At 41.5% G+C, this 27,815-nt stretch overlaps 1 protein-coding gene across 7 annotated transcripts; it reads left to right on the forward strand.

Moving 5' to 3' along the window:
• On the forward strand, positions 1-27,073 carry LARP1B (La ribonucleoprotein 1B). 7 transcript variants are annotated; one of them, XM_071452274.1, is made up of 19 exons: positions 1-19; positions 8,036-8,097; positions 8,816-8,875; positions 10,676-10,844; positions 12,252-12,395; positions 14,494-14,637; positions 14,742-14,910; positions 18,681-18,825; positions 19,024-19,198; positions 19,992-20,164; positions 20,333-20,704; positions 21,552-21,672; positions 22,194-22,399; positions 22,789-22,895; positions 23,368-23,525; positions 23,832-23,976; positions 24,467-24,576; positions 24,794-24,921; positions 25,128-27,073. In XM_071452274.1, exons 1-19 carry the CDS (start codon positions 16-18, stop codon positions 25,320-25,322), a joined length of 2,787 nt encoding a protein of 928 aa, XP_071308375.1. In that variant the 5' UTR covers positions 1-15; the 3' UTR covers positions 25,323-27,073. The 7 variants fall into 7 exon arrangements, with proteins under 7 accessions (XP_071308375.1, XP_071308372.1, XP_071308378.1 ...); XM_071452271.1 differs by lacking the exon at positions 1-19 and adding an exon at positions 197-896; XM_071452270.1 differs by lacking the exon at positions 1-19 and adding an exon at positions 464-896 and having other exon boundaries at positions 23,371-23,525.
• Positions 27,074-27,815: the final 742 nt, after the last annotated feature.

Genomic DNA, 27,815 nt, shown 5'->3' on the forward strand with positions numbered 1-27,815 from the left:
TCCTGTGACCAGAGTATGGGTGAGTGTGGAACGAGTGTATGTGCTACCGTGAGATGATTTTCTGGGGCATTTTTGGCAGAGGAGCGATGGTGTGATGGCAGAGCTACCTGTCTGTTGAAATGCTTAAATGATACGGGATTCCCTCGCTGCTGGGACCTCAAGTACGTTCTCCTGCGCCTTTTGAGCGTGTTCTCGAGGCGGAGCCCCGCGGAGCCCCCTTCTCACCAACAAGACGCTCCCATCCTCCTGCCCGCATTACCCAGACCCTCCTCTCGCCGTGCAGGTGCGGCCGAGGCCTGCGGAGCCGAAATGTCCGAGCGGGCCTGCAAAAGCCTCCCGGCCGCGTGAGGTCACGGCGCACGGGAGAGCCCCGGGTCCCTCCCCCGCGCAGGCGGGGCCGGGGCGGCCGAGGCAGCACGCCCGGAGCGCCGCCCGTCCCTCCGCAGGCGGCGGCGGCGGCCCCGGCGGGTCGCGGTCGCTGTCGCTGTCCCTCGCTCGGCGCGTCGCCCCCCGCGGCAGCAGGGAGCCGGCGGCGCTCGGCCGGGCCGGGGGCCGCTGGCAGCGGCTCCGGGGCGGGGCGGCGAGGAGAGGAGGCGGGCTCCCCTTCCCCCGCCGCGGGCTCCTCGCCTCGGCCGCCCCGGCTGCGGCCCCTCCGGCGGGCGCACGGCCGGGCATGTCCGCGGCGCAGGTGTCGGAGCGGCGGGGCTGGGGGGCGGCCCAGGAGCCCCGGCAGCCCGAGCCCGGCTCGCCCCGCGGAGAGGAGGCGGCGGAGGAGGGCGGCCGGAGCAGGGAAGCCCCGGCGCCCAAGGAGAACGCGTGGACGCGGCGCAGAGCCCGGCGGGACAGCCCTTCCCCGCCCGCGGGGCCGGACGGGCGCCTCGCAGCGCAGGAACCAGGTGCGGGGCCGGGAGCGTGTGCGCGGCGCTTCCATGGCACCGGGGCGGGTTTGGTTTTGGGGTTTTTTTGGCGTTTTTAGGAAGGAAAAGCGCGTGTTCGCCGGCGGCCGCGGAGCCGGGCCCGTGCGCGGCGCGGCGCGGCCGGGTTTGACATACATGGGCACGGCAGGCAGCGCTCGGGGCGGGGGACGCGGCCGGGGACAGCAGCGCCGGGCTGGCCGCAGGTCCCGGGGCTTGTGAGCGGCCGGCCCGGGCCGGCGGTGACCTCCGGCCGGCCCCTGGCGCTCGCAGGGAGCGCTGCTCGCCCACTCGCCTCGTTCAGGCTCCTTCAGAAACGCCGCTTTGCCGCAGCTCCTTTTTGGCTGATTGTGCAGCAAGGCCCTGGGAAGGATCCGTTAGCTGGGTTTGGTTTGCAGGATGGGGCTGCGGACGCTCTAAGCACTGGCCAGGGCAGACAGTGCGCTCGCTGGTGGGATTTGGTGTGTTTACATAGGGAGACGAGCCGCGGGATAATTTCCTGGCCTTAAATCACTACATGAAGATAAAGCTGCTTTATGGGCACCACGCTGACATGGCTTTACAAAGCTGGTCGTCAAGGACCTAACTTGAAATTGCCAGGCTTTGTGCTTAGGCTAGCAAAGAGTTCCTAGAAGTTTGAAGCTTCTTGGAGTATTGTTCTTGGCTGCAAGTAAACTGCTGACCTCAAAATAAATACTTCAACCAGCGCTTCCCGAGAACTTCAATCTCAGCGCTTGCTCCCGAGGGCACCTGACAAACCTTTTTTGTGATCTCACAGTCACTTTTATCCTTGAATTAAACACGTAGTTCCTTGACAAAGAGAAATATGTAATTTACAGTTTCAAGTATACAGGTCATACAAACGGAGACCACAAAATCTCTTACTTGGCTGAAGAGCAGAACTTTTGGCAACATCTATATACCCATCTTCATTATCTGCACTGTTTTGTTTAGGTGTACTGACGCTCTCCTAAGTACCTGTTTGTGCCCAGCTTCCAAAATCCAGCTGGCTGGGCAGAGGCTTGTGGTCTGCTTCATGCATGAAAGGGGACTTGTCACTCGTTTGCCTTGCTGTGGCAGCAATAGCAACAGTGCTGCATCAGAAGCAGTGGGAAAGCTGCTTTTGTTGTGTTAGCACCTTGAGTGCTTCACCTCGGTAAAGTTTGCTTTCCCAGCAAAGATAAAACACACAAATAGCTGTTGAAGGAAGGAGGAGGCAGCAAGCAGTGCACTGTGTGCATTGTCTGCTTCATTTTGTGATTTTGGAGAGCTTTATATTGTTTTTCTCCTGCAAGAAGTTGTGCCTGTCATTTATGGAATTAATAATTAAGCTGAGGAGTTGTACTAGAACATAATTTTCAGTGGCCAGGTGTGTAACTGAGCAAATAAGGGAGTCAGCGTTGCTGGCAGTGGCACTGGTGAAGAACACACACCAGGAGGGTGTGTTTTGGTTTGGCCACCTCCAAAAGCACAGTGAGGAAGCCACCACCATTCCTACCCTTGTAAAAGGCAAAGCAGCTGATCCTTCCTGGCTGTTTGAAGGAAGAAATTGCCATGTGCCTCCACCCGCAACAAGGGATGTATTTTGAAGAAACTAATTGCACGTTGGCGAAGCAAAATCTGTCACACTAGGCCCTGATGAATGTTGTAGTATGGAAATTAGTCATGTGAAATAATAAGTGGATGAGCAGAAATACTCCTGGGATGGAATGTAGAAGTATCCGTAAAGAGGATAATAAAATGTACCAGGATCTCACATCAAAGCAGGGACTGGATCCTGCTAGACTTGTTGATCCTGGTGTAATTTGTTAAAAGTTTCCTGAGACATGCACCTATGGTATGTTCAGTGATAGTTACAGACTTGAGAAAATTGGCTCCAGCCTGTCATCTTTGGACTTTCAATTTAGCATGGAATTGGTTTATGATAGAGGCAAACCTGCCTCTTGTTATGAAACAAGCTGTTAATGTCACCTGATCCTACCAAGAAAATGTAAAATTTTGGCTGAGGAATTTGGTCCAAGTGTTGTAACTAGAACTGATTATATTTTTGTCTCAGATACCTTAGTGGGTTTTAGTCATTGCAGTAAACCAAACACCCAATGTAAACATACCTGAGCTTTTCATCGTGTGTTTGTTACCACAGTTCAGTGTTTCTGACCAAGAGCTGCATTAAACTTTGCTTTTAAGCAGAATAACTTCAGAAGCTACTTTTACATTCTCATCTGCTTTTAACTTGTGAGGAAAGACTCATATCAGGTATAAAATTGCTCATGAAATGAATAGGCTTCTCTCTAGTCCAGGAAGAATTGTTTCCCTGAGAGAGTGGTTAAGCTTTGAAACACACAGCCCAGGGAGGTGTGGAGTGCCAGTCCCTGGAGGGGTTCAAGAAATCACTCAACGCCAGGGTTTAGTTGACAAGGTGGTGTTTGGTCAAAGGCTGGACTTGATGATCTTGGAGGTCTTTTCCATCCTTGGTGATTCCATGATTCCAATCCTGGTGATGGTGGTTGGATGGAGTGAGCTTCAACAGAGGCTGCCAAGTGATGAAAGGTGTTTCTGAGATGTCCTCCCTCCCCTTGTAGTGCCAAGCCAATATATTGCAGTAAGTCCTCACTTCTTTAGTTGAAACTGTCAGTTTGCCATCCTCCACATAAAAAAAAAATCACCCAGGATCGAGTGGCTGAAATAATTTTATTTCAAAATTTTCCCACCTCTTCATCTGATGAAACCCTCTGTTTCATCAGCACTGTCCTTTTTGTGAGGTTGCAAAAAGGGAATCTGAATGACAAGTTCTCAAGTCTTCATGTGATTTGTATAGATGATGTGGTCTCTAATGACTTTTTAGATGATTATTCAAAAGTTGTTAATGAAATTCATGAAAATATTCAGTGAAGCAAAATACTTGTGCTGCTGAAGTGGTTGAAGTGGGTTTGCCTATTAGTGTGTGCTTGAATGATATAGTTAATTGAAATAAGTGCACAGTTCATTCTTTTATTTTGTTCTTATTGTGTTTATTTTGGGGTATCAAAGAGTACATTTTATCTGTTTGATATTTTGGTAGCAGAACCATTTCTCTGTAGTGCTGTTGTGTAAATCAATTTGCTTTAGCCTGATAGTAAAACTGGCTATGAAGGTACAGTTTAATGAAGATACACTGTGTTGCTATCAACAGCAAACCTTAGATGAGTAAATTCATAAATTATCTGATTATCAAATCTTTTGGGTGTATTTAAGTCAGGTGTTCTCATTAGTTCTTATGAATTCATGGAGTGTTTTAATAGCAGTTTTAATAGCTGTCTAAAATTATTCAAAGCATTATTAGAAGTTTCAGCATTGACAATATTTCCAACCCTAAAGGGATTAAAAATGTTATCAATGCAAAGCTGCTGCCTGTATTTTAGTTGTACATAACAGCATGTGTAATTTTGTATGGCTGTTTTTTGTCTGGGGTTTTTGTTTCTAAACTGGAGACCTGTTATGAAACTGAAACCCACCTCCCTGTGCTATGGCATGTGCTACATTTAACCATGAAAACTTTGGTAGAAATCGAGTCACAGTAGTTTTCTATGAAGAAGCTAAGAAAAAAAAAGGAACTGAGAAATTAAATTTAAAGAAAATAAAGAGCATCATAGTGAATCAATCATGGATTGGGGATTTCCCCCCCTATTACTTGTTGTATTGAAAAATTGGTGGGTTTTGAGCATAAATAGGTGGAAGGATGCAGGTGTCATAACTCACTGCCTTGGTTAATTGTTCAAATATTGTGGAAATTGACAATATAATGTAGTTTTTGCTGTAAAATGCTAGAACTCCTGTAGGGCAGAATGTTAGAATAGTAATTAGGATTTTTTTTATTATTATTGTTTTGCAGAATCTCTGCTCTGATCCATGCTGTGGATTTTAATTAATGATATTCTCCAAGGGATAATTTTTGTTACATTTGCAATAATTCATCTGTTAAAACAATAGATATAAGCATAGCTTACCTTGTTTAAAAATGGAATATACTGTCTATTTTCAAACTGAGCATTGAAAGAAAAATATTGTTCAAGTTCAACACACAGGCTCCAATTAAGTTTTGAAGAGCTGGGTGATTTTATCTGCTCCCTGAAGCACTTCTGGTATTTATGGGGTGCTGTCCCTTCACAAAAGGGAACACACGTGCAGTCCAAGTAAAAATAAAACCTGAGCATTGTCTAGAAAGCCTCACAGCATAAACAGTGTTTCTATCAAAAATTAGAATGCATTCCACCTATATTAATCGACTTTGCTTTTAGAAGAAATTGGCAGTATCATCTTCCCTTTCCTTCAGAAAAAAATACTTGTCCATCAGAAAAAATTACTTGCTGGCTATTTATTTGCAGAGCTTCAAACCATCCTTTCTGAAGTCCTGTTACTTGTGATCCTGTTGTCTTGTGACGCTATTGTGGTTGTGATCAGGGGTAGTTTGGTGAGAGATCTTATGGACAAACTTTGCTCCTCAGCCACCCAGTCTGCTTTTCCTTCTCTGTTGCTGTTGTCCCTGAGGATTGCTGCAGTTTTGGTGGTTCCAAAATTCATCTTTTTCATTTTTCAGACCTGTTGTTCCATTTATCTTGACGTGCTGCTCATGGCATGCTTGTACAGCCTTGTCTTTCTGCAGGGACTGCCTCCTGGTAGGATGTGGTCTGTTGGGAAACTTGGAAGAACCGTAATAAAAGTGGCTCTGGAGGCTGATTTCTGTTTTCATCTGAATGCCATCTCTACTGGATGGAGTTCAGTGACTGAAAGATGATCATTGGCAATTAAAATTCATAATTTATTTCTTTCTCTCACACCCTTAAAACTCTGAAACCCAGCGAGTAAAATCATTGAGGAGCAGTGAATTCTTTCATCAGCACAGCACACCACTTATTAACAGATTCCTTGTATCATACCACAGAATAAACCATTTTAATGCAGTTGTGTTGGAACTAACAAGTGAAATAGTGAATTATTTGGACTAAAGATGCCATTTTGGGGTACCCAATGCTGCTATGGGATATTAAAACCAAGCCCTAGGGTGATGTTAAGCAGGGGGCTTTTATCTGAACATGTGTTTTGCCTGTGTCCAGATGCTTTTTCAGGTGTTTTGTGGCTGCTTCTGACAACAGAACAGGTGTGAGCTGGGTAAAACCTTTCAGTGATCTCATGTTATGTTCTTTTACTCTCCCACCCTCCTTCTTGTTTTTCCTTCCCCTTTATCTTCCCTTTCATGCTTCACATTGAAGTCCAGCTCCCACGTGATAAGCCCCAGAAAGCTGGCCAGGAAGGACCTGTTGGTAAATTTGGTTTTCAGCATGGCTTTTTTGGGAGAGCAAGGAACTTTGTGGAGGTGGGGAAGCACAGAGTGAGATGAGATCTCAAGTTCCAAAAGGGCATTATCCACCAGGCACTGCATTGCCCAATATTTTCTTTTTGTTTAGCTTGCAAATGCATCTTCCAAGTCTTGGATTACTCCATTCAGATAAGAGAGATTCCTTCAAACGAGTTGGGTCTCATTCTGCTCCATTCAGATAGCTTTTGCTGCCACCTGGAATAAATTATATCCCATGACTAAGAGAGTGCAGCAACAATGAGCCTTGCACTTCTGGGTGCCTCGCTACGCCCTGCTGACACACAGAGCAGCAGTTCTGGCAGAGCAGTCCTTCAGCAGCAATTGAAGTAAAAGTGCTGTCAGGTGGAAAAAGGGCTTCAGTCAGGTAATTGGACAGGGATGTGTGTTTACAGTTTACTCAGTTTACCTGCATGGCTAATTGGCAGCTCTCCTGGAGAAAATTACAAATTTGTTTGCTGCTCCACCCCTGCAGTTGTTTGTCTTGTTTTGTAAAAGGGTAATTAGTTTACTACTGAGTGGCAAGTGAAAATTAGGATTACATGGTCACTATGTGTTTCTTAAAGCTCTCAGTCTGAAGTTAATTGAGATGTGTGTTTTGTCTTTGTTTTAAAAAGCAGATCTGTAGGAGAGGCAAAAACCTGCTGGCAAATGGTGGTTAGGATTCACTGGATTGGTGTCTGGTGAGATGTCCAAGCTGTAGGAAGCACATCCATGAAATTCTTCATTGATATGGCAATAAATGATATTAAAATTGAGGCTGGAATGTGGAGTAAGCATTAGTTTGTGCTTGTAACGTTCACTGTGTATTCCAGGAAGCAGACAGAGAGGCTTTCCAGAGTCACTGGGGCACAAGGGTGGGGTTCCCAGTGTGGAGCCCTGATAAGGGAGATTAGTCACTGGATGTGAAAGAGATAAGGGCTGAGGAGGTGATGTTATCCCCGTATAAAATAATCCACTTGTGATTTCACACACGTTCAGCGTTTCAAGCTTGTCTTGCAATAAAACACCGAATGGGAGGTTTCAAGGAATGCCTGTGACTCCCATCTCTGTGGGAAGACAAGCACTGGGACAGCATTGAAGAAATTAAGAGATGGTTTCCTCTTGCTCAGGAGACCAGATGGGATCATTATTATAATGTTTAGGCTTTAACAAAGTAGTATTTTTCTCTTTGCATATTTTCCTTTGGTGTTTGTTTGTTTTGTTTTGTTTTTACTTTGGCTTGATTTTGAGCTATATGGCTAAACTTTATTTGGCATCTGAGTAATTACTTAGAAAATTACTAGGAATTTGGGAATATATAATTGTTTTCATGGTTTTTCCCCCTTGCTTGCATAATTATATATTTCATTCATTCTGCCCTATAAATATAGCTTTTAATAGGAGGGCTTATTAAATGCGTATCAGGGATTTTCTTAGCCACTTGTTAGGTTAAAATACCAGCATTTTGACATAGCCTTGAACTTCTTAGTTGAAAAAAAATAGTAGAAAATTTGTAGAAAAAAATACTTAAATACAGAGTAAGGCAGCATCTTGTACACCTGGTTTGCAAGAGGATTTGCCCTTATTATGAATGGGAGTTTTCAGTGTCATGTACTATGAGTGACTTTATTCACTAAAAAAAAGGTTCATTGACTTTGATATCAAGCCCTCAGAAACACTTTGGTGTAGTATGATAGAGCATGGCAGAGTTGTTAACACTCACCTGCCTTACTCATTTAAAGTGCAGCCTAATTCTTCACCTGAAAATGTTTTTCTTCCTTTTCAGAGCTACAAAATTCCACTAAAGTGATAAAAGCAGGAAAACCCAGGACAAGAAAAAGCAGCAAGGTTTGTATTTTTGCCTGTATGATAAATAGCTGATACTGCTCCAATAAAAAGATAGAAGGTATTTTGGAGCTCCAACCAGAAGTGTTATGTTATGCCTTGGTAATAAAAAATTTTGAAAACAGAGAGAAATAAAAAAAAAGGGAAATTAAAATAATTAAAATTAGGAGAGTTGCTGAATTGGTGTATGGATGAAGGATAAAGAAAGGCATTATTGTTTAAACAATCAGTGGGATTGCATAAAAATGTGAAGGGGCTGCAAAGAAACAGGATCCCTTGAGCACAAAGGATGCTAGGTTGGTTTTGGAAATCCCCTTTGCATCTTATGTGATGAGTGTCCTTTATGTGCATAAACTTACCATTACAACAGGAGACACCCAATCCTTTTATTGAAACATTAAGTTCCTAAAATTTTGTACAGCCACCCCTTTTAGGCTGGTAAATAGCTGTCAAATTTTTCCAAAAACTGAAAGCCTTGAGCAGTAGACACCTTTTAATCACACATGTGTAGGACAACATTTAATTGTCTGATGTGAGCTCAAAACTCTTTCAAAGGTTGTGTGTTTGTTTTCTGTTGTATTACTTGTTTTTTTAAAAATTGCTACTTTTGACAGCTCTGCTCCAGGGGTTAGTCAGGCTCTCTGAGCCATGACTGACATCTTTCCTGTGTTAAAAAGGGCTGTGCCAAGGAAGGAATATAAACTGTTTGTCACTTTTTCAGGCTGATGATTTGGGCGATATCACAAGCTGGCCGACCCCGAGCGAAATAGCAAGCAATGAAGTAAGTGTCCTTTGTAATCCTCAGGATTATTATTATTATTTTTTTTTTTTAACCATATTGGCTTATCTGTTTCATACTGTCCCCCCCAGGATGTGCTTTGGGTGTTGTAGGGTTTCAGTAGAAGTTTTGTCAGTAATTCAGGATACTGGTGTGTGCTAACTGTCTGCACTGTACTGGAATTTGTTAGTGGTGTGCCACGGACATGTGCATTAAATAGTGGCTTATTTTTTAACTCCACTGTTAAAAAAGTTTCATTTACCTTTTCTGCTGTTTTCATCTGTTTATGCACAGATGAAAAGGCCTTTGGAGTTGTGAACATGCTGCCCTCCCTTGTGGCTCAGAGTGCTTAGTGCCCATTGTCTGAACACAATTTAGTTATTCTTAGTTATCTTATTCCTCTGATATATTTTTCTTCTTCTAGCTTTTAAGCTAACATCTGTTCTGTCAAATTACCCTCCTTTCTCTTTATCTCCAGTGATAAGTGCAGAATGTATTTTAGACCTCTCTGATGCTATTTAAAACAAGAAGAGAGCACAGATTATTGCAAATGGTGAGGTGCCATTTCACGGTGCTGTAGCTCTGCAGCAGCATCCCTGTGGTGCTTTTACTGTGTTCTTGGACAGGAAAACCACAACATCTGGGTTCAACCACATGCATTTTATAGCTGAAAGGGTCCAAATTCATGTAGTGTCTGTAAAACAAAATAACATTCAGTTTGTAGTTAAACTTAGTTTATTTGTCTAGGGGAAGGCTTTGTGTTCAAATTAATTAGAGCACAGTACTGCAGTATCTACTGTATGTATTCCAGCAGGTTCAAAGCTGTCTTCACAACATAGTAAAATTCTTTCTCTTTAGCAGAAATGTCTGCAAAACTTCCCATGTTGCAGGTAAAAATTTATATCTGATCATAGAATAGTTTGGGTTGGAAGGGACCTTTAAAGGTCTTTAGTCCAGCCCCCCCAGCCCAAGTGGAAGGGACATCTTCCACTTGATCAAGTGAGCTTCATCCAGCATGGCTTTGAATGTTTCCCAGGATGTCCCAGGGACATCCAACCACCTCTCTGGGCAACCTGTGCCAATGTTTCACCACTCTCATTGTGACAAATTTCTTCCTATACCTTGTCTGAAACGCTTTTATTTTAAAGCCATTCCCCCTTGTCCTATTGCTACAGGCCCTGCTAAAAAGTCTGTCCCCATTTTGTGATCCCCCTTTAAGCATTAAAGGTCTCCCTGAAGCCTTCTTTTCTCCAGGCTGAGCAATCCCAGCTCTCAGCTTGTCTTCATGGGAGAGGAGTTTCAGCTCTCTCACCATCCTTGGCCTCTCCTGGACTCTCTCCAGCAGGTCCATATTTTCCTGTTGGGGACCCCAGAGCTGGAGGCAGCACTGCAGGTGGGGTCTCACCAGAGTGGGGCAAAATCCCCTTCCTCCCTCCCAGGGTTCTCTGAGCCCAGCTTTTTAAAGATAATAACTCTGAGCAGTAGATCCTAGTGAGAATATTTCTTTCTTTCTTTCTTCCCTATAAAATAAACTTTCATGTCTGAAGTCATGATTGTTGTGCTCGCTTCTGTAAAAACCAAAAACTTTCTTAATCTAAAAATTCATTTTATGCTCTTGCCATGTTAGCAGAAAATAAAACTGTTTATAAAGGGACATTACAAAACAAGACAATTCTTAAAGTTCACCCTGCTGAAGAGGCTGAGAACAGGTAATAAAAAAAGAATTTTAATAGCTGAAGGAAATGTGCAGCTCCTGCTATCAGCAGCTGTACTGCCAGAAATAATTACCTGTGTCTCTTACAGTGTAAGACTGGAAGTCATAGTAAGAAGCCAACAAATAGAAGAGAAAAGGAGGAGAAATCTGATCAAAAAAGCAATAATGGAATCAAGGACAATCCTGAGGCAAAGCCAGATGGTCCAGCAGATAACACTAGTGAAGATGAAGCTCAAACTAATAACCAAAGGAAAAAAGGTGAGTTTAGGCACTGTGTATAATGCAGTAAGGCACTGTTGATACAGCTGCATTGATTCCAGTTGAGTGACTCAATAAAACTTCTCATCATGTGTATTTGCTGGGTGAATACAGAATATATTGGGGTCTGCATGGAAGCCTCAGCCAGGCTGCCTCCCTCAGGGTTTGGAGCCTTCTGTTCAGTCAGATTTCTGGGGGAAAAGCAGCTCACGCTCTGCTGATGGTCCTTGGAGCTCTGAGGATTTCTGGAAGATTTTATCATGGCTGTACAAGCCATTTCTGTCTCTTATATCTTTGTTTCCCTTGATAGGTAGCAATGTGTTAATTTAACTTAAAATATATATATATGTGTGTGTGTGTGTGTGTGTGTGTGTTACTGCATACACACCAGCACTTCCATTTTCATGCTCTATTAGCTGGATCATTTGAAAACAAAACCAGATTATTTGCTTCCTTTTGATCCAATCTCTTACACTCAGATTGGGAAGCAAACCTCCTTTGGTCAGGAGATTGGAATAGGCTGGAGGAACAACAGAAAGAGTTTCAAGATCAGCTGCTTTTTTGTCTTGCTTCCCTGCTGATGTTTTTCCAGATCCTAAAGACCTTTGCTGTTCAGATTTATTAATCTTTCTATATACATAGATATATTTAAAAAATCTATACTGCTTTAAATTTTTTCAGTCTAAGTGGAAATCTAAAGCAAAGCATTCCACAGGTAAAACATGTTTTTCTTTTCCCCCCACCCAGTGCAGAGAAGACATTTTATGTACTTGCTTATATTTCTTATCCACAAAAGAATGGACCCCACAATACCAATCAGTATTGTAGTTAAATACATTGTTAATGGATACTTTAGGCCAGCCTGCAAATAAAACAAAATACAGCTTTGCTAGTGGAACAAAATAAAGCTTTGATGCATGTGAATGAACTTTGAATATCTTGAAGTGAAAGTACAGTACCACAGCGAAATTCTCAGGAAAATTTGTATGATTTGTAATTGAAGTCTTTATTGTGGTGGTTAATTTTATATGTTTTGTTTTAATCTCAAAGTTTCATATACAGGTTGTGAAATTATATAGCAAGGAATTGACTGTCTGTATTTAACACTGACATAGTTGTAAATTCTTGACCATGGAGCATCTGAAAAGCCATTAAATAAAATGTTTGCCTTTATTTCTTATAATTGAAGCTTAGGTGAGGTTTCATTTCAATTTCAGAAATTCTTGTTTACTGCATTTATTATTTAGTCATTGTAATATCTTAAAATTTCCATGTTAAGCTTCTCCCGCTTTTTAAAATTTGGAATTTAACTGTTGCTAGCTTTACAAGGAAAATTCTATGGAGTCTTTTCAGGAGCTGAAACCTCAAGTATTAGTACAATAAAGAGTAATATATTAACTTTTCAAGGTAACAAGCAGAAATGGGTGCCGCTGCACTTGGACGATGTGAGGTCAGACAGTCAAGACAGAGCAGGCTCTCGAACGAGCTCCAGATTTGTGCTGGAAACAAACAAGTTAATACCTCATAACAACAGAAGGAATGAGGCAAGAAGTAAGTGCTTCTCACTCTCTGGGTCTTGCTGTTGGTGGCAAATAAAGTCTAATATCACATGAGCTGGCAGTTGGTGTCGAAACTTAGGTAAAACCTGGTGTTTATATCTGCCAGTGACCAGCAGGAATAGAATTATTGTATTATATTCCTCTTCATGGCGCCCTACACCATCTCATCCCACAATTTTACAATGCAGAAAGTTTGGAAAAAAGCCTCAGAAGGTGTCTGCTCAGTCCTGCTCTGCTGCTATTCCCACAGCTTGTTGCTACCAGAGCAGCTGCTTGTGGAGCTACACTTTGAACTCTGCTTTGGCAGTTCTGCTGATGTTGTTTTTTCCTTTGAGCTGGACCGAGTCCCTCAGCTCCCTGACCTATTTCTCAGCACAGCTATGCAAAAAGCTGTACCAACACCACAACTGGTGCTGCTTCTGGTCCTCAGGTGCTGGGAACACAGCTGGTGAGGTGGCAGAAATTGTAGGCTGAGTGGAAGTTTGTTGGTTTAAGTTTAAAAATTGCAGTATACATTCCCAGTTTGAATGTTTGCTCATTATAATGAGTTCTGGATGTTACTGATATGGAATTTATGAAGTAATTTTAGGAACGTGGATGTAAGAGTTAGATCTGGGTGTCTGAAGGATGGATGGGATGGGGGGAGGATTTTTACCAGTTTTCAGTACTTCCCTCAGCAGTTTTTTATTAGGATGGTCATATGACTGAAAGCCACACACATGCAGATTATATTCTCTGTAATATTATTACAGATTATATTCTCTGTAAATTCAGAGCCTTATTTGACAGGGTTGAGTGTATGAGCATACATGTGTAGGGTTCACTAAGAGTCATTGCTGAAGCAAGATTTTTATTACAATTTTTAGTGCATATCTTTAGTCAGTCCTTTGTTAAATTTAGCAGCTCTCACTTTGATCCAGTAGGGTTACCCAGAGAAGCTGTGGATGCCCCATCCCTGGAAGTGTTCAAGGGCAGGCTGAATGAAGCTCTGAGCAGCCTGGTCTAGTGGAAGGTGTCCCTGCCCATGGCAGGGGTGGCTGGAACCAGTTGTTCTTTAAGAGTCCTTCCAACCCAAGCCATTCTGCAATTCTGAGATTCCCATCTCATTCCAGTAGTGGTGGGAGTTGTCCACAGGAGGAGACTGAGCTGTTGTGATCATTCCTTCCATCCCTGAGCTGCTCATGGGTACTGTTACCTCTGGGCTAGCACCAGGGTGTCCACCTGTGGAGACCCAGGGCACTGGGAATATTTCTCTGTCTGCTCTGGGGTGCCCTGACCCCCAGGGCAGCACTGACTTTGACCCTCATTCACAGAGAAAGTTTCCCAGACTTCAAGATAGACTAAAATCCACAAAAGTGTGAAACAGATTATAGAGAGCAGTGTAGGTGTATCACTGGGTGAGAAATTTAGGTTTGGGGATTTTTAGTGGGTTGTGGATGGAGGGCACAGGGTGTCATCCTGGGTTTCTTCTTCATGCTTCTTCTTCCTTCTTCTTCATGGGTTTGGGTAGCATTTTGTAATTGGGCAGAAAAGTTGGCATTGGGGACCCTGGGGGGATCAGTTATTGGGTTTAAAGGGAAAATAATCTGGGTGTCAGTTCTTAATTGGATAGTTTAGTCTTAAAAGCCCTTGTAACAAGAGATTGTTGGCCATTTTGTGCCTTCTAATGAAAAGCGGCTGAACTCGTGGTTGTGAGACTGTTTTACTGATAAGAAATAATAAGTCTGAACGTGAAATATTGTCTCAAGTGCCTTCAATCCAAACCCCAAAAATCCAACAACTGCTACCCTGGCATCCAGCTGCTTCAGAAGCATTTGGCCTTTGCCTGTCCATCCATTACCTCCCTGCTGCTGAGCCCTCCTGCCTGCCTCACCCTCTGGCAGGGCTGGCACACCTTTCCTGCTCCTCTCCTGCAGCTTCTGAGGTTTCAGAATTTCTGAAACCTCAGCATGGCAGAGGCTGTGTGTTGCCTGGGCTCACATTGAGAACTCTGGTGCCATGAAGGACCATGGCTGGCGTGGACTTGGAGCCACCAGGTTGTTTCATTGTGACTGCAGGTATTTATTTTGTGTTTTCTTGTTCTCCTGAAGGTTGGCGCCGTGACAGAGACAAGAGGGAGGACCATGACGAGGTGTGCAGCGTGAGGAGCGAGGGCGGCAGCGTCCGAGGCTTCTCCAGAGGCAGAGGAAGGGGCAGGAGCAGAGGAAGAGGACGAGGCAGAGGAAACCCCAGCAGTATGCTAATCCAACAGATAGCTGGCAAAAACTTTCAAAACTGTGGTTCTAATGTTGTTTTTGTTTTCTGATGTTGTTATTCTATGTTCTCTTTTGTGTTGAAGTGAACTTTGACTATTCAGTTGGTTACCAAGAGCTGTATGGTGAAGGAATTGACCAAGTGTTTCAGCCTGAGCTTAACCCTGGTGTGATTTATTACTATGGTGATGGAACAGGAGTGCAGATGTATTCTGTGGATGAAGCACTGCTCAAGGAATATATCAAACACCAGATGTAAGTAGATTGCTTAATGTATAAATATTTTTGATAAAAGTACTCATTTCAAACAGTGTTGAATCCTTACTATCCATGTCAAATTGAAGATTAAGACACTTTGGGTTAACTTTGACCATTACTAGTGTCAGCTCGCATTTATTCACTGGTGGGTGGAAAATCTTGAGTAATGGGGAGGAGTTTTAAGGAAGCTGTTTCTACATCTTGTGCTGTAGTCTGGCTCTAACTTGTATAACTGCTTGATTTATGGTACACAGCCCTCTTTATGTTGTCATGTAATTGAGATATGGATGTCTCTGAGCTTGTGCTTTTGAGTACTGTTGGTCTGTTTGCCTGTAAAGCTCTTCTTGGGTGATGTTTCCCCCTATTTGCTCTCAATTTCACTTTGAGAAGTCTCGTTAGTTTGATGTTTTCAGTGTGTTTCACCTGAAACATGTAACAGAGAGAGAGAAGTTTTGCAATGATACTTGATTTTTCAATAATCTGAAATGTTTACTTTCTCGTGTATACCATTAGGCAATGAGAAACCATCTGGAAGACTGATTATCACCAGGAGACAAGTCTAAAGGGGCCTGGAAAGCACTAGTTCATTTTAAAGAGACAGTTTCCACCACTGGCAGATGTTTCATCCTCTGTACTTGCATTTCTCTGCAATGCCTCTGTGGTGGTTTTTGATTGCCCTCGTGTTCCGTACAGCAACTTGCTTATTTTATTCTCGCTTCTTTTGTTACAGTTGACGCAAAAAGGAAGAGAAAAAGCCTCTTTAAAGGGCAGAAAGTATCTGACATGTGGCTATCAACTTCAAAACTTCTATTGCAGTCTTTTTTTGCTCTTGCTGCCAGGCCCCTATGAGACCTGACAGTGGACATGTACCCCCATGTCAGGATATTCGGCCTTCACTGTCCTCAGACAAGTGGGGGAGGATCACAGCCACTCCACTGTTGGCCAGATTTCTGGGCATGCAGTGTAGAATCCAGACCTGCTAAGGTAGGACATGATGATGTCCCCTCTGCTGAGAAAAATGTCAGTTACAGCACTGGTCACATCTGACTTTGGGTATATTGGTATTCCCTTTTGGCACCGAGAGGTTGGCAGGTGTTGGCAGAAGATTTGGCATGGCTGGGTAACCACGGCCAGTGGTTGCTTGCCTGGTGTGAACTCCTAAGGCTTTTGGTTATGGAGTTTGCTTTCCATGAGAGGGAGATTCCTGAGCAGGTTTAGACCAGAACTTCACTAGTTTTATTCTCCCTAGACAAAAAACAAAAAAGTGTTTTTTATTTATTTCCTTCTTTTATCACATTAATAATGATGGGAAACAGACTTTATTCTTCAGTTACCTGTTATTAGCCTCTAAATTGGGGTGGCTTTGCCTGCTTTTCATAATTTAGTTATAAAATATGAAAGTGACTATGCCAAAGAAGGAAATATATACAGAATAAAGGTACACAAAATCATTATGTCTCAGAGTTCCTACTGGAGTCCAAGATAAATCAGGATATATTAAAGAAGTGAGATTGAATCCTAGTGGATGAATAAATTTTAAAAGTTTACCTGCATAATAGAGGAAAAATATTAGACACTGTCCAACTGAGTTGATGTGTAATTACAGGAAGAAACACATTGCTATCAAGCAATTTGTGCTTGTCCCAAGAACCAACTCCATGTACAAGAGAGTAATGTTTGGATTGCATACAAAAATATCTTCTATGTTTTTAACCACAGGCTGAAGTTGTCAGCCTGAAAAGTTTCAATGCTTAGCAGCTCCTCATTCTGCAACATGCAGCAGAATTCCATTTAAAAAGTCTTCTTGCTTTAGAAAATAAACAAATCAAAGTTCAAACATCAATTCAAGAATAAGGAAAGGGACTCTGAGGAAAGGGAAGAAGAGAAAAGCTGGAGGGGGTGTGTGTGTTTAGGTTTGTCCCTCTACTTGGAGCAAACTTGTACATTGTCTTCATTTATCATTAATGGTCTTTCACATTCCTTTTTCTAGAGTGATGGACATCAAGTGAGGCAGTTTGAGTCAAGTTCAGTCATTGTCCATTTCTGCTTGTGGAATTTTTAACTAGGTGAATCGTTACAGGATTTTACCTTTACTGTATGATTGTAAAGGTAACACTAGTAAAATGTTGGTTTATGGCATTTGTGCTTGCTTATCTTCTAGACTGGGAGGGGAAAAATAACGTAGCAGCTCAGAACAGTAGACAGGATATTCTTGAAAGAAGCTATCTCTTTGTGCCCAGTTGCTTCACTGATCATACTTGGCTCTGATTAAGAGCTTAATTCTCCAAAAGCCTTGTTCTCTTCTCTGTTTGCTTTGATTTAATAGCAGTGTTTCCATTTGTCCTGTCTTGTCCAGCATTGAGACTTTCAATTCATTCTGTCTTGGAGCTGAGTGTTGGTCAGAGCACAGTGCTGCTACTGCCAAGGTCTCAGGGTCCATCCCTGCATGGGCCATTCACTTGGGAGTCGGACTCGAGGATCCGTGTGGGTCCTTCCAGCTCAGAATATTCTGTGTGTGATCTGTGTGTTTCATAGAGCCAGCTTTTCCTTCAAATTTCTTCAGCTACAAAAAATTAGAGAAAGAAATGATATCAAGGTGCTGCTTGGGTCAGTGATGGCATCAGAGTGCCCTGCTCTTGGAGACTTTTTGGCCTTGATCCCAGCTTCAGTGGGGAGACTTGTTGTTTTATTCTTTTTTGAAAGTAGAATGATCTTTATTTACATTTGCATGTGCAACTTTTTTCCTCAGCATTTTAATACCCTCTCATTTTCTTTTGTGTGCTGCCTCTATTTTTGTCATACAATTTGAACTGCTTTCCATTAAGTCTTTCCCTACCTGTGTTTTTCTGAATGTGATGAGGAGTTAATCTTCCTTGGATGTACTGTGCAAAATCATGCTATGTTGTGTAAGCTCTATGAAAGGCCTAGATCTCAGCTGTAATGTCAGTTGAGGGGGTTTTCCATTCTTTTCCATAGGACCTTTTCTCATTCCCTTGCTCTGTGTGACAGATGATGATTTGAATTCTTTACTTTTTGTCTTCACTAAGTATAAAACATCTTGACACCCGGATTATTTCCTAGAGCGGCTTCATTGTTGAAAATTTGTCTTTCTGGTGTTTGTCCCTTGTCTCTGTGGTATTACCAGAGTCCTGGAATGTCCTTGTCCTTCAACATCATCCATTCTTTAAGGCTTTTTTCCTCCATGAACTTGTGCCTTTTTTTGGTACAGTTTCATGCCAAATACTACATGACTGGTTTTGTTTTCTCATCTTCCCACAAGCATGCTTGATGGTTCAGGGTATCCATCTGTGCCTCAGCACTCAGGATACTTAAGCCTTCCAATGCACTGGAAACTGGGACAATAAAAGATTGTTCAGTTCAGGATGAACTGGTACTGCTGTGTGGGACATGAGTTATGCTCTGACTGTGAGCAGTGCTTGTCCTTCATCTCTCTGGGGGCCAGGACAGTGTTGTTCCCTTCTGTCCATGTAAGTAATGAGAGAGGGGGTGGGTGAAGGAAAACTGGAGAGTAGTTTTTGGTTGTACAAATGTCACGAGGCTTGGATTTTTATCCCTCTGTGCTGTACTGAGTCATAAATCTGTCTTAACCTTGCTGCTCTCTGGGTCTTCTGCTGAAAAATGATTTTGTTGATGTCAAAATACTCTGCTTTTTTTTAATGGAAGCCTTTAACAAGGACTCTAGGTTGCTGCTTTAGGGTTTTCTTTGACCATAGAGTAAGCTCAGGTTTGTGTGTTTCATTCTGCAGTGAGTATTATTTCAGCACAGAAAATTTGGAGAGGGATTTCTTCCTGAGGAGGAAGATGGACCAACAAGGATTTCTGCCTGTGTCACTGATCGCCAGTTTCCGTCGGATGCAAGCTCTGACCACGAATGCTGCACTCATTCTGGAGGTAAAATCATTCAGAAGGATGTGTTTGAAAAGTTCCTTGGTTAATTCTGTGCTGCCATAGCTTCAGAGCTATGAAGTTAAGAAAAATTTCTGTTTGTAATGGTAAGGATTCTATAAAGAGGCTCTAAGTGGCCAAGTTGGTGTTTAGTTTTTTTCCTTTTTTGATAGTTTTTAATGTTATAACATGCTTGTCACACAGGCCCTGAAGGACAGTACAGAAGTCGAAACTGTGGATCAGAAGCTAAGAAAAAGGGTTGATCCAGAAAAGTGGCCAATTCCAGGTCCTCCTCCATGCAACCTGCCTCCAACTGACTTTTCTCAGCTCATCAATTGTCCAGAATTCATACCAGGCCAAACTTTTGGCTCTCATACTGGTAAAGGATTTATTTTACAGAAACATAAGTTTAGGGCTGTCTGTCTAGCTTAGGAAATTTGCCTCATGATACTGATTTCATAATAGAAGTTGTACTTTTGGTAATGGTTTATTCAGCTGCTCTGCCTGCCAGCCTTGCAGTTGCCAAGTCACATGGCTGATGTGAAGTAGATAAAAATATCTCTTGTGTGTTATGGCTGTGACCATTCTCCAGGATATAGAATGGTGGGCTACAGTCCTACAGTGGAATTAGTAATAGTAATCTTAAACTAGTCCTAAACTCTGCTTCATTTTTGTGGAAGTTCACTCTTTATTTGGGGCATCCTTGTTTTGGATGGGAAACCCATTCACATTTTTAATAGGGAGATGCATTTGTTTGCTGACAACCCTTGGCAAGGGAATCTTTTCCTAAAATGTTGGCTGAAATTAAATGGGAAGAATGAAGATGGAGTTAGGCACCCATCCACAGAGTTAGAGAATGACACAGAGAAAACAAGATCCTAATGATGCTGCTCTTTTTTTTCTCCTCAACAACACGTAATGTCTCACAGGCTATGAAGAAACTTTCCATGGAAATAAATTCTTAGAATTGATTTGGTTCTGAAATGCTGAGTGAACTGTGAAAAGCTGTCTCTTAAAAATGAAAAATTCTTTGATCAGTGTTATGTTTATCCAGAGAGGTAGAAAAATGGTAGCTGTGGGTAAAAGAAAGACCAGTGAAACAATTGAAAAACAAACAAAATAGAACCAAAGCAATCCACAACAGGAACTGAACTACTGTTTTCTACTGCTAGAGTCTGCACCAAGTTCTCCAAGAGTGGGGAGCCCTCTGAGTCCAAAGGAAAACACTGAATCAAGTAATTTTCAGACAATGTCTAAAGGACTGTCTACAAGTTTGCCTGATTTGGACTCTGAGCCTTGGATAGAAGTGAAGAAGAGGCATCGTGCATCCACTGTCAAGCTAAAGGTAAAATCCAAAACCTTTATGTTATGTTTAAATAAACAAATGCAAAACCAACTTTGAGGTTACACTATAAACCAAGGTTTAAACATCTTAACATATGTGATGCTTGAGGATGCAATAAAGTTTGGAAAATCATTATCCAATTCAAATATAAAACCTTTTCCAACTTAGGAAACTGTTCCTGTACCTGATCAAACACCAGATCATCACCAGCCACCCCAACCTCAGGAGGAACAAGAACAGGAAGAACTTGAATTTTTGTTTGATGAAGAGATGGAACAAAATCAGTGTCGGAAAAATAAATTTACTGATTGGTCAGATAGTGATTCTGATTATGAAATTGATGATCAGGATGTAAACAAGATTTTAATTGTAACACAGACACCACCATTTGTGAAAAAACATCCTTGTGGAGACCGTGCTGGCAACCGTGTGTGCCGTGCAAAAATTACATCAGAACTGGCTAAAGTCATTAATGATGGCTTGTACTACTATGAACAGGATTTGTGGATGGATCAGAGTGAAAATGATGCCATGATGAAGGTAATTCTCTTCAATTTTTGACTAGAAAACCATGCCTGTCCAAACAGTTTCCAAATTAACTTCAGCCTTCTGCTATGTAGTGGTAAAATGCTACAGCAAAGTGCCAGTAATTTGCAGGTCTGCTGAATTGTCTTTACAGTTGAAAGCAAACCCAAGTTTTGCCAGACTTGCAAAAAACCAGACTTGACCAAAACCACTGAATGAATATTTTTTTGTAACGTTTTGGAGATGGTTCAAGTTTTCCAATGTTTTCTTGTTCTGTGAGTTTATTTCATAACAACTGCAAACCCTTACCCAGAGGGGAAGGGCGTATCTGTCAGAGATGAGATGATGAGGAGTCATTTTAAAATAGTTTTATGTTAAGGTTCTGTTGGCCTTGTAGTTTGTTAGAACAATAGTTAGAATGAAATTGCCTAAACACTGAGTGGTGAGGAAAAGGGGCTTCATCTGTGCACCAAGAGGGGCAAGCAGCTGCATGGACAAATGGAGCATGTCTGCACAAAAGCAAGGTGAGAAAGGTGGAAAAGGTTGTTGAGAATAAGAGCAAGAAATAAAGGTAGAATTTAGAGTACAGATTAGAATGGACCAAGAAAACCAGCAAACATGAAGAGGGCAGTGAGAAATAGCAAACTGCAAGGGAGAATATTTCCTTTTTTGTTGTTGGTATGGACTTGACAATGGTTTGATGAGATTTTTCATGCCCAGCATGCACATGCCCCACCTGAGACAGGTGTGTGGGTACTTGAGTATCAGTTCTGGCTTATTTTCTCTTCATGAAATGCATCTGTCTCTCAGGATGGTATCTGTTGCCCTGCTTTGCATTTACAATTTGCTTTCTCTAATTCAGCAAGAGATTGAGAACTTTAAGAAGCTGAACCTCATTAATAAGGATGAATTTGTTAGTCTTGCACCAGAAACTGATGATCCAACCGAAGAAGTTCCTCCAAGACCTCCAGGGTTACAGAAAGGTAAGTATGAAAGTATTTGTTTTTCAGAATCTCTGTAATAAAGAGCAACTCTGTAGGAGTTTTGTCTCTTTCTGCCTGTGCAGTATTTTAATTTTGGTTCAGTCAGCAGTCTGAGGGGGCTTTTTCTTTGCTAATTTTTCAAATTGCCAACTGTTCATGGGTAGTGTGGCTTCAGTTGAATGACAAGAAGCTGGTGCTTGTTCTGCTTTGTTGTCACTCTCCACCAGCACCAGGTGCTCTTTGTTTGACTTGGAATTTACAACGTGTAAAGTTAAACCGAAGCTGTGAAACATTTTATAGAAACCAGCATTTTTTATGGGATACAGGGATGGAAGGAAATGAGATTAGAAGAATTTACTACTTGTGTCATACCATTACTGAGCAGTCACAACATCCAAATCTCTCTGGTGGTATTTCTGATCCAGTGATACTATTAACATTTACTGGGTTACATGCTAATAGCATCTGTAAAGTAGCTCAGTAAAACCACCTCACTTTCTCCTTCCTGCCTCCATATTTAGCAGAGGAGCTGGCCTGTAATTTCCCAAGTGCTGAAGCACTTCCCACAGCAGGAATGGCTCGATCACTGCCAACAGCAGTCCCAGATTCCCCCCGTTTCCACCCTGGCTTCATCCCACGAACACCTCGCACCCCAAGGCTCCAGGATCCCAACAAAACACCCAGGTTCTACCCTGTGGTTAAAGAAGCAAGATCCTTTGATGTAAAGGTAAATGGAAAAACATATTTAAAAATACAACCAAAACAGAAAAAGCCTATAAAACTCATGTTCATGTGTGCATTTAACAAGAATTAAAAGGCAAAAAGTTAAATGCTTGTACTCCTGTTGCTTAACTCCAAAATATTTATCATATTCACTTATTTATTTCTATTAAATGCTTTTTGAGTCTTCTTCCTTGGAAGTCCTTACTGAAAGAAGTGTAGTGCTTAAGACTTTTGATTAGTTACATAAGACTAATCTTCAGGTTATGAAACTGTGGTCTTGTGACTTTGTAACTTGTTAGATAACAGAATAGAAAACGATTAGATCTCTGTTTTAAAAGGGAGACAATGAGTGGAGTCCAAGTAGGGAAATAAATCCTTCATTTACTTTCTTAGGCTCCAAGAAAAAGAAAAACTCGCCACAGTACAAATCCTCCCTTGGAATGCCATGTTGGTTGGGTGATGGATTCCAGAGACCACAGGCCAAGAGCTTCCTCTGTGAGGTAGATGCTGTTGCTGTTACTCAAAATTTATTTGCAGGTAGTTCTCACTACTAATGGAGAAGCAGGCTATAACAGGCAATTTGTCAATACAATAGAAGCAAGAAAAGAATGATCAAGAAAGACAAAAATATGGAATACAGAGCTGTGTGGAAACAAGCTAGGCAGATTGGTGTTCACAGTGTTGTCTGATCCACGACACAGCAGCAGTAATGTTACTTGAGGCACTGACGTTCACTTCAGCGGTCATTTAAAATCAAGCAGGACAGTAATGTTTAATTATTGTCCAAAGCTGTTTTATTTTTGACATATTGGCCCAAAATCTGATCTTCCTGAGGTGCACCCAAACCCAGGTGCACTGCAGCAGTCCCCAGGTGACTGTACTTCAGCTCTTGTGTGGGTCAGGGTGGGTGAGAACTGACTCTGCAGAAAAGCTCTGTTTACAGGGCACAAACATGTTGGGTTTTTTCTCCAGCAGTTCCAATGCCTCACCTTCAGAAGGAGCTCCACTGGCAGGTTATGGCTGTACTCCAAATTCTCTTCCCAAATTCCAGCACCCATCTCACGAACTGTTAAAGGAAAATGGCTTTACTCAGCAGGTGTACCACAAATACCGGCGGAGGTGTTTAACAGGTAAGCTGCTCCATGCACTTCCTAAAACTTCTTGAAGTTTCCAGGTGTTGTCTAAAACCAGTCTTCTTCCCATTGTTCCTCATCCTTAATTTTTCTTGGGAAAGGCAAGGAAAATTTATTTGGTGCCTCTGTTTTAGGAACCCTGCTTTCCATTTAACTTTACATTCCCTGACAAAAAAATCACCCTCAAATCTGAAGTTACCAGAAAATCTGGTGTGTTTTTTTACTAAAGACAAGACACTTTAAAATATTCTGGTGAAAAATTAAAATAGTGGTTTTCTTCTTCCCTTTCCTTTTTTCTTCCAGAGAGGAAACGGTTGGGAATTGGCCAGTCCCAAGAAATGAACACACTTTTTCGTTTCTGGTCCTTTTTTTTGAGAGATCACTTCAACAAGAAAATGTATGAAGAATTCAAACAGCTTGCTCTAGAAGATGCAAAAGAACACTACAGGTATTCTTTCCTGAGGCCTTACCATTCCTTTCAATGACTGTGAGGTTTACATACATCTGCAGTGAACATTTCAGTACTGCATCTGACTTTTTGTAAATCTTTAACATAGCAGTGTGTATAAGTTATTTTAATAGCAAAAATCAGTATATAATTGTGCTGTGCAGATGAATAGCTGACTGTGCAGCATTTCCTGACCTGTAATCAGTTCTGAATTCTACAAAATCCTGTAACTTGTTGACCATGACGAGTCAGTTTTGTACTAACACTCCTCAGATTCTTCCTTCTGTAGGTGAAGACGTTCTTAAACCTCATTTTACTTGTTCAAACTGGTTCTTGCCTTACAAAAATACCAGAAAAACAACCACAAAGGAAATTGTGACTCCCCTTTAGTTCTTGGATAGAATTCCCTTCCTTCCACCCAGTCCCCCACCTCTGTTTCTCTGAGCCAAAGAGACAAGGTGGATTTTTGTACCTCTCTGTTCTGTTCCAGGTACGGCTTGGAATGCTTGTTCAGATTTTACAGCTATGGCCTGGAAAAGAAATTCAGGAAAGAAATATTCGAGGATTTCCAACAAGAAACAAAGAGGGACTATGAAGCTGGTAATTATCACAGGCCTGTCACTGCTCACACTCTGGCAACATTAGTTGAAGATAATCCCAGTTCCTTGGCACTGACCTGTTAACTAACCAAGAACAGCTTTTATTCATATTCTTTTCATCTTCAGTTCTCTTAAAAATTTAGTTACCAGTGAATAATTAAGTTTATAATTAAATTTGACCTTTGTAAAGCAGTAAAATTATCTTTTTCTGTTACTAGGTCAGCTGTATGGACTGGAAAAATTTTGGGCTTACCTAAAATACTCTCAGCACAAGACTCCAGCTGTTGACCCTAAACTGCAAGAATACCTGAGTAAATTTAAGAGACTGGAGGACTTCAGGGTGGATGTAAGTTTCAATGCCTATTTTACATAATATTTGGTATACTAATATTTTCACTGCAAGATAATCTGAGAGCAGTGCTTGATTTCATGAAATGGCAGCGTGATAAATTTGAAGAGCCTGATCCTTTCAGCCCTACAAGTCTCTGGAGAGGTAAAAAATACCTGGCTTTATGGCAAAACACCTAACAGGCTGCCCATGTTTCTTTTCAGCCTCCTCTGGGTGAAGAATCTGGCAGGAGGAGAACAGGTGAGGATTCAGGACACCACAGACATCAGCCCAACTCTTCTAAAACCCTTCCCACCACCAAACCCGCTGCCTGTCAGTCCAGGGCACTGGGAAGTGTTTCCTCTGGGAATACTGTGCAAGCCACAAAATCTATAGAAAGTGATGTACCAGAAAAATAAGACTTTGGATGAGCTTGTGCCCTCGAGAATCAACTTTGGCATCACTCCCCTAATCTGGAGATCTTCAAGGCGAGGCAGTCTCTACTGCGTGATTAAAAATGTATGGGAAGACAAAGGATGGGATGCTCTTTTTTACAGGATATAGTTCCAAAACACTTGCCCTAGGAGAGTTGCTCTTGGTTATGGGATCATTGGAAGGATGCTAGGGAAGATTCTTTGGCTTCAGTATTGCTTTCCTCAAGCTTTTGTTTACAAAGAACTGCATTCCTTGCATATGCAAAAAATACTTCGAGGGATGCCTTACATTTCAGCTCAGATTTCTTAAAAAAAAGGTATGATGTATACCCATGTTATTTACTGTGCTTTCCTTACCCATATTTCCCTGTTATTTGTATTTTACCAAAGCAAAAAAAAGATTACATTATATGTAGAATATTAAATGGAAAGGAAGGATCTATGTGACAGGTTTGCTTTCAAGGCTAACTATAAAAAGTATGTTTTTCTGCAGAAGCACATTGGAGAACATGCAGCTGTATATGAAACTGCATTTCTGGATTCTATTTAAAGATAGAGTTTCTATTTTTTTCAGGGTCTCCATAGTTAGTATTTTATTAAGTATGGAGTTTGAGTGGACATAACTGGGATAGTTTTGCAGGTATTTCCTTCAGTGCTGGTTCTTTAATAACTCAAGCGACAGAAAAGTACAGGGGAAAATTGAGCTTTTGATTTCGTAGTGTCTTAAATTAACATTCAGTATCTACAGTTTGTGCAGATTGTTAAAATAGCCAACTATTCATACTCTGGGCTTGAGAGGTGTCTTCATTTGAATTCTCTTATGATTATGAAGTCTAGCAGGAGAGGCATAATTTTGAATTTTATTTTTTCTCCATACTTCGAGTAATAATTAGTTTGGAGGGAAAGGAAGTATTCCTTGTAAATTTTAATTTTAATTTGCTTTGTTTTGCAATATCTGAATGAAGTTCTGCTTAAATTGTGCTCGCTAAGCCTAAGTGATTTCAAACAGGTCTAAAGACAATTTCACTGAATGTAAGTTACTCAAATACAAATCCATTTTTGTAGCTGAAAGAGGGGGATGTTTATAACCTATCATGTCTTATTGACTTCACTACTTTGTTTTTAAAGACTCAAGAAGAACCAAGTGAATAACTTCTCTTCTGGAGTAGGTGAGAGGAATTCCAGCTTTTGGTTAGTTAACTGCAGAATTACTTCAGTTAATTAAAAAAAAAAAAGTTACTAAGTGATGTCTAGCACAGATGCCTTAAACTGACTGCACAGCCATAGATGGAGCTTTAAACTAACAGCTCTCAGAGGTTATAATGAATCTGTTAATTTTTCAATCATTGTGCTGTGAATCTCACTGAAACAAATGATGGATGTTTGCATTGAAAGGAGTGGATGGTAGCGGTGACTTTCCCCACAGTTTCTACCATTTCAGCACAAAATCCAGCCTTTTGTCAGTGGCCTGTTCTAAATGAATTTAAATGAACACATACCAAGATTTGAAGTAAATATCCTATAAATATGCTGAAGTGACACATCTCAATCCTGTGTTGATCCATGCCTTTTGCTACCCATGAAAATGCGAATGTAAATTTGGATTGAAATTGTATATACGAGTAATAAATTTAAGATATTTCAATTTTTCATTGGAAAATGTGCAGATTAAGCTTTTAGTGTGTGTAATTTTGTGATATCTTGAAAAAATTTTATAAAAACAACAAAAAACCCAACAGTGTTGTATATCACGTTTTTCCCCCCCCCTCCAAAAGTGTGAAGAAAAACAATTTGAAAGAGTGGAAGGCTGTAGATTTGCATGGGAATTGCTGCTGCACTGAGGTGTTGCCTGGTAAAGGCAGAAGTGCTTCTTGGAATGCAAGCCAGCTGTCTTCAAAAGAATCCAGAGAAGAATATTGATTTATTTTTGTCATATGATTGGGTATTTGTCAAAAAAACAGCAGGTGAATGATAAACATGGGGCAAGGCGAGTGAATATTTCACCTGCTGGCCTCTAGAGCTGCTCAGTGTCCCTTTAGTGAGCTGGACAAAAACACCCCCCCAGTGCATCCACAGCTCTGGCTGCCTCTCAGGAATGCCCCTTTCACTTCCTGCAGGCTTGAATCTTCCTTCTCTTCCCTTGCAGATAGTGGAAAAAACAATCCTTGCATTGCTGATGGTTTCACTGTCTGGTTCAGGAACTGATGGAGTTTGTGTATCCAGCATCCCTTCCAATGCCTTTTAGGTCCATTTATTCCAACCTTAATTATGTCTTAAGACAGTGATCTGTAACTGACCCCTTTGCAAGCCTTGGACCTCGTCTAAAAATTCTCCCATGTGCTTGCTGAAGAATTTTTAGGTTTGTCTTTATTTCTTCTGTTAACAAATAACCATACAAACACTTCAAAATGTTTACATTTCAAAAACGTTTCAAAACTGTTACCCTGCCTAAAACCAGATTTTTGTAATGCTCAAAAC

This window comes from Agelaius tricolor, unplaced genomic scaffold (assembly GCF_023055355.1).
Source record: "Agelaius tricolor isolate 1412-34295 unplaced genomic scaffold, bAgeTri1.0.p SCAF_34, whole genome shotgun sequence".
In the NCBI taxonomy this organism is placed as follows: Eukaryota; Metazoa; Chordata; class Aves; order Passeriformes; family Icteridae; genus Agelaius; species Agelaius tricolor.